Source organism: Helobdella robusta (assembly GCF_000326865.2).
Source record: "Helobdella robusta unplaced genomic scaffold HELROscaffold_21, whole genome shotgun sequence".
In the NCBI taxonomy this organism is placed as follows: Eukaryota; Metazoa; Annelida; class Clitellata; order Rhynchobdellida; family Glossiphoniidae; genus Helobdella; species Helobdella robusta.
The window spans coordinates 1391793-1398868 of record NW_008704124.1 but is presented as its reverse complement, the minus strand read 5'-3'; the positions used below and the strand labels follow the sequence as shown (position 1 = coordinate 1398868).

The 7076-nt window shown below is 31.8% G+C and overlaps 2 protein-coding genes across 2 annotated transcripts in view; one reads left to right on the top strand and one right to left on the bottom strand.

The window, feature by feature from the left end:
* Positions 1-2213: 2213 nt before the first annotated feature.
* HELRODRAFT_77987 (hypothetical protein) lies at positions 2214-2709 on the bottom strand (the record flags this gene model as incomplete). The annotated part of the gene is made up of 2 exons (XM_009018336.1): positions 2214-2441; positions 2566-2709. The coding sequence occupies 2 exons, from the start codon at positions 2707-2709 to the stop codon at positions 2214-2216; spliced, it is 372 nt and encodes a 123-aa protein (XP_009016584.1).
* A 471-nt stretch (positions 2710-3180) lies between these two features.
* Positions 3181-7076, top strand: part of HELRODRAFT_171628 (hypothetical protein) — a gene marked incomplete at both ends in the record, with an annotated part of 8470 nt that continues 4574 nt past the window's right edge. The window contains 11 exons of the mRNA XM_009018335.1: positions 3181-3885; positions 4030-4080; positions 4178-4304; positions 4478-4583; positions 4838-4948; positions 5147-5273; positions 5450-5536; positions 5915-6008; positions 6063-6161; positions 6352-6472; positions 6714-6995. Coding sequence (XP_009016583.1) covers positions 3181-3885; positions 4030-4080; positions 4178-4304; positions 4478-4583; positions 4838-4948; positions 5147-5273; positions 5450-5536; positions 5915-6008; positions 6063-6161; positions 6352-6472; positions 6714-6995 — 1910 coding nt within the window. The remainder of the gene's footprint in view (positions 3886-4029; positions 4081-4177; positions 4305-4477; positions 4584-4837; positions 4949-5146; positions 5274-5449; positions 5537-5914; positions 6009-6062; positions 6162-6351; positions 6473-6713; positions 6996-7076) is intronic.

Below are 7076 nucleotides of genomic sequence, written 5' to 3'. Positions count from 1 at the left end.
ACCCTTGTAAAACGGTACTGTTGTACTTGAGTTCCATTCAGTTAGCATTGAACAATTCTTCCAAATTTTCGGAAATGTTTGTAATAGTCGCCGGATATTCTGATAATATCGCTTGTTAGCCTAAATGCCGTTAACATTGAAAGAAAAAAAATTATACATATTAAATTATAATTTCTTCATCGAATTTTGTAAACACTGTTGTTGACAAATATTTTTTTGTTTTGTTTCATTGTTCTATGACATAACCTAATATTCTAAAGTGTTATAACGGCTGGAGTGGTTGAATTACGCTATATAATTATTTATTGTTATATTTGTTATCTTGGCTATTTGTCATTGATTGTAAATTAAAGAATTCCAATAAAAGATTTGGAAATAATTTAAATTTTTAGTAAATAATCAAACAAATTCATTATTATTTCATCATGCAAGTGTTATGTATATGATATATAATTACCGGTCTGCGGTTGTTTGCAGGAGCTATCACAAATTTTTCCATTTCAAAGACAGTTTCTAATGTAGCTAGCATCACGAAACTCCAACTTCACTGCAAAAGACATTAATGCCATAAGTAACAAGAGAGTAGCTAAGCCATTTTATTTGAAGAAATATTAAAGTAGGTAGTAGTAAAAACCAAAAATAGAGCTAATAGTAGTGAAAAAATTTAGATTAATTCAGTTTTTATTCAAATAAAACGTAAACACGCTGGAGCGTTTCTTATCTATGAAACTCAAAAGTTATAAAAGTAATCAGCATAGTGTAGATGCACCAGTTTTTTACAATGAAATTAATCATTTAAGAAACTGAGAGCGGAGCTCAAAACTGTTGCTTTTTGTTTGGGACTGTCGTTTCCGTCTATCTCAGTGTATTCCAAAGTGGGGCGATTTTATTGTTAAAAAGCAACATATATAATGATTAAGATATATGTATAACATGTGCCGTATAAACACGTGCATCATCGATGATCTGGTAGAAGTTTTTTTAACGAAAATAATTTTTCAAATGTATATTCAAAGTTTTTTTTTTTTCTAAAAACGTTTTAGAATTTCTGAATTTTGGATGGATTACATATTAAATTCATCCTATCTTTCCACCATAATAATATTATATGTACATATGTATGCTTATACGGCACATGTTATACATATATCTTAATCATTATATATGTTGCTTTTTAACAATAAAACCGCCCCACTTTGGGATACACTGAGATAGACGGAAACGACTGTCCCAAACAAAAAGCAACAGTTTTGTGCTCCGCTCTTAGTTTCTTAAATGATTAATTTCATTGTAGAAAACTGGTGCATCTACACTATGCTGATTACGTTTATAACTTTTGAGTTTCATAGATAAGAAACGCTCCAGCGTGTTTACGTTTTATTTGAATAAAAACTGAATTAATCTAAATTTTCTCACTACTATTAGCTCTATTTTTGGTTTTTAAAAGTTAAAAACATTTTCAAATATAAACCGCCATACTTCGTAAGTTGTATTTAAATTCTGTACACTGCCGCGTAATTCAAACTAAAGACTGAATCAGTTAAGGCTATTAATAATTTTCAACGATTAAGATTTTATTCTTAGAAAAGGCTTTTAACATCTATCAAAGTCAAAAAATATGCTTTTAATTTTATATTTCTAAAAATTTTTGTAAATCAGCTACAACATTATTAAATTATGGTAAGTCAAATATTTTGAATTTGTTGGACAGGCTTTATATTTTCTACACATCAACAATCTTCATCAAATAAGCACAATTCTGTAAATGAAAAATAATATTTATTAATTGTATTAATGTATAATGCTCAATGTTATACTAATAATATTAATAATAATATTAAAAATATCGCAAAACCATAGGCTAAACTAGGTTTAACAAATATAAAAATGAGTTCAGGACGACCCATTCGGTTGATGTTTGTTAGGTCAGACATGTTTCATGAAACAACATTTTTTAAAACAAAGCTACATTTTCAGCATAAAATTATAATCAGCATTTTAGGATCGAATTCCCAACTAATTAGCGAACAGGTAACCGTAGCTGTGATGTTTTCAACACGTTTGAGTTTCAAGTCCGAATGACAAATAAAGAAAATTGCAAATTTAAAATGAAGGATTATAAGCATATATTTTAGTCTATCAACGACTTACAAATATACCTAAAACTTTGACACAAAATCAAAAGCGGCTTCACCAATTTATATACTTTAGTTCTAACCGTTATTATTGCAGCACACTCCTTTAGCTGCACAAACGCCATCGTATTTTCCACATTTCTTTCCAATTAAGACACATGGAGAGGGTATCATATTTTCAACCTTGCAATCAGCAGTTAAGCTCCTGTTTCTGAAGCAGCCAATATTGTCTATGCAGCAGAGGTTTTCTGATACGCATATCCCTTGAAGGTTGTTTTCTGGCCCTGAAGTACCGCATGGCGGGCACTAAATTTAACACGATATAATAAAACTCATATAATTATCAAAACTTTATTTTTAGAATATGCGACATCGGAATACGTTACAATTGCGTGTTAAAACGTATGTTATGGCCACATAGATTACTGACCTGTCGGAAGTTCGTCCCATCATCTTCATAAGATCTTTTTTTCCCGCCAATGGGACAGTTTCTGATGAAGCAAGCGTTGTTAGGTTCCAATGTTAGAAGGACAAAAAAAATGGACGTAATGAAAAAGAAGTTATTAGAAATCATGGTGAACTTATTGAAGCAAATTCGTAATAGAATTGTTCATCGACATCACTTATATACTCGAAAAAGATAAAATATGTAGGAGGTGGCATCGTTGAAACGTCAGAGACATTTATGAACGTCAGAAATACTGAAGAAAATTATTTATTCTTCTACGCCCCACGTCAACAATTAATTGAAGATGTGATTTTTTGATATGCCAAAAATTATCTATAAGTGGTATTGTAGAAAAATTATTTGATGTGCATATTAATTAGATCATTTAGTACAACTGTAATGTAAATAAGGAAATGAATTGCTCACACCCAACTTTTCGACGAACGATGATTGTTGTTTTTAAAAGAATTGAATTACTTTTTTAAGTTAAATTGAGGTTAAATAGTGTAACGTTAATAATAAATAAACATTCCATGTTTTTATAAAATAAAAAGCGAATACATATATTAAATTTTATTATAAAATTAAGAATAAAAAATGCTTCCAAACAGACCACAGCACTCAACAACTCAGCAAGTGTATGCAGTTTACGACCACTCTTATCATCAACATCATCAGCACCGACCTCCTCAGACATCGTCTGGGCTTTCCACCTCGTACGTTCATCGAAACTATTACGAAAATCATGCACCTCCAGTTTCCTCTGCAAACTTTTCCACGCAACTCTACTCTAATAATATTAATAATAACAGCACTAGGAATTCGTCTTATTCGACTTTTAATAATTATAATTCCGCACCACAATCATATAAAAATTATTACAACCATAGTAATAGTACCAATAACAACAGTTGTAACGCACTAACGACATTCAGGGATCAGTCGGTTACTCACCCTTCCAGTTCTCACCGAAATGACACGTTTCCAGTTAAAGGCAGATTTAACAATGAATATAATAATGCGAGCAGTTTGGAAAGATACAAGTTACAAAGAAAGCAGCCACTTCAAGTTTCCAATATTAGTTTTCAACAGATTGATCCATCGTGGGCAACAAATATGTATTCATCATATAGTTTGCCTTACTATGGTCAAAATAGTTACTGTTCAAATGGGTCTTATCAAGATGTTTCAGACAGCAGTGCACATGACCTTCAATTCCCACGGCCTGAAATTATTCAACAACAAAATTTTCAGACCTCAGATAGAAGAAATTATAACAATTCAATCACAAACAATAAAAACGTTAGTATGTTTTGTTCAATGTTTTTTAACGTGCATCTTGCTTGTCACTAAAGAAAAATATGTAACCAATAATTATATCTCTATCTTACTATACCTCATATGCAGATATATTATTTTAAAAATTATTATTAATTTCGTTTCAAGAAGATTGAAAAGGTTTTGGGTTGCACTGGTCTATTCAATCTAGGAAACACTGTCAGTAATTATATTCACTGCCACAATTTTTTTAACTTTTATAATTCTAAATTCCATAGATTAATATTTAAATAAAGAATAAACATGCAAACCACAGTGTTACATGAACAGCATATTACAGTGCTTAAGTCACACAAGAGTCTTACTCGACTACTGCCTTAATCAAAAGTACAAAGATGACATGAAGAAAAATAAAAGCAAGTCTAAAGGAATTCTCATCAAAGGTTTTCATTGAGTTAACCTTATAATTTTAGATGTACTATTTATTCCCAGATAGTTGTATGATGAAAGCATTTCCTGGTTTATGTCTGAAGCTGAATTTAAAGCAGCTTGATTTTTATAGATGATTGTAAAAATGCTTGATTTGATGAGAGAAAATATGTTTCCCTCTTTATAGCTCTGGCTGATGTTCTGAAGGAGATGTGGTTGGGAAAGATGAGCATTGCTCCAACTGACTTCAGAAAAAAGATGTTGTCTTCTATCAAGTGTTTTGATGGACTGGAGTATGCTTTAATATTTTTTATAATTTCATTGCTTTTTTTCTCAATGTATGTACTTTCTTATCATAAAGTTGCAATAGCCTAACTAAATGGTTTTATAATCACTTTTGAAAGTCAAATATTGATTCAACATTGAGACATATTTTTTGATGAAGATTGTTAAGTTTTAAACATATTTAAAAATGTGAATTAAAGTTCTTTTCAATTTTAATAAACTTATTGTCATTTCATTTAATTTTGTTGACTCCACCATGCAGTCAGGAAGATGCACAAGAGTTCTTGATGTTTTTGTTGCAGGGTCTCAGTGAAGATGTTTGTAAGGACAACAACATCAAAAAGGCTTATTCTGTCAGACTTTTCATTGCAAAGTTTGAACATTTTTCCTAAAATTTTATATATATTTTAGTCATGGCTATCAGCTACCACTTGAATGAGAGAATTTATTTTTTGCATTAGAGATAAAGTTGCTGACAAAGCTTGGAAGAAATACCTTGACCTGGAGAACAGTTTCATCATTGGTAATGATAGGATTATTGAAACGAATTAATGACTTGAGAATTTTTTAGACGAGTTTTACTATTGAAATTGGCAGATATGTTTATGGGGCAGCTGAGAAGTGTGTTGACTTGTGACTCTTGCAAAAATACATCCAACACCTTCGACCCTATTCTTGGATTGTCTCTTTCAATACCAGTAACAATTTTTTAACTTTAGAGCATAGTATATTCATTGTATCATTTCATTTTCAGATAACTTTTTAGAATAAAAAAGAATTCTTTCAGAAAAATATCTATATTGGATACATTAGCTATTCTAATACTAAAGAAGTTATTTGAAAGGTTTAAATAGAAACAATTTTTTTCATAAAGTCTGTGGGCAGCAAAGACAGAGTTTTGCTAACTGAATGTCTGAAGCATTACTTCCGGGATGAAGTTCTTGTTGGAGATGAAAGAGCTGTTTGTATCAACATTCACTTTTATATCGTTCCTTTATATATATATATATATATATATATATATATATATATATATATATATATATGTGTGTGTGTGTGTGTGTGTGTGTGTGTGTTTGCGTTTGTGTAAAATGCTAAAAAAGAGATTCTATTAAATGAATTTGTGGCCAGCAATAAAAAAAAACAACTGAAGCTGTTTTCTCTGACTTTAAAATTGTATATTTTAAAAGTTTGCCATAAATATGTGACACGTTTTTATTAGGCTAGTGATTTGTTTTCGCTGGGTATCTTTTCTTTACTTTATCAGAATGCCATGTTTCATTTTTTATGATATATTTTTGATTTTACAAGGATTTTTTTTACAATGAATGTTTTCCAGAAATGTGATCACTGCCAAATGAAAAAAGATGCTAAAAAAAGTCTTTTCATCCAGAAGTTTCCTAAAATTCTTATAATTCGTATGTATTGGTTAAGTTTTTTTTAAACTCATCAAGTTAAATGATTTTATTATTGTTTAATTTTAAAAGATCTGAAGAGATTTTCCAACAACTGCACCCAGAAGATCACAAAATTTGTGGAGTACCCAGTTGAACGTCTGGACTTGAAGGAGTTTACGACATTCAGTGGTCAGTATTGATGTACATGTAATTCAACTACATTATATTATGTATTTCATTTTTAGATACTGATTGCAAGGTTTTCATAAAGTTAGATAATAATATTTGCACCATGTCTTGCAATTTATTTTGGATTTATGCATTTATTTAGATGTTGAATTTTTATTTTGTTTTTTAGTTGGATAATTTTTTCCGCCAGCTAATGTGTCATACAGTTTATATGCCGTTGTCCAGCACTTTGGATTGCTAGGTGATGGTCATTATACAGCTTCCATTCAAAATGCTAACAACAACCTCTGGTACTACTACGATGATGACCTGTTAGTATTTTTTGCACTTTAATTTTGTTATATTGATTTAGCATCTGCTAGTTGAAGAGACCACGGTTTATAATGTCATTCCTATAAATTATAATGTCATTCCTCACTGCCTTGTGAGTGATGTTGGATCATCAAAGGCTAGGCCCACCGCTTATAACTGTGGTTGCGTAAGGAAGGGCGTCCTGCGTAAAAACTAGCCAAAAATAATACTTATGATGACGGAAATAACAATGGCCCTCAGTATCCGGCAGAAGAGGGCGCGAAGAATCTCCGGAGACCCAGTCCATGAGGTTGTGGTGCAAGGCCCTGTGGATGGTCTGGCTACTGGCACCCCACTCTATAGTGTGGCGGTGCAAGGCACTATAGATGGAAGGACTACTTGTAGACCAAGGGGTTGGAGGTTTGGTACCTGGAATGTAGGCACGTTGACAGGAAGAAGTTTGGAAGTGGTGGAGGAGCTGCAGAGGAGAATGGTTGACGTGGCTGCATTACAGGAGATCAGATGGAAGGGTGAGGGTACAAGGTTTGTGGGGGCTAAAGGTGAAAGATATAAGTTGTGGTGGAAGGGGGATGATGGTACGGGAGGAGTTGGTGTGATGGTAAG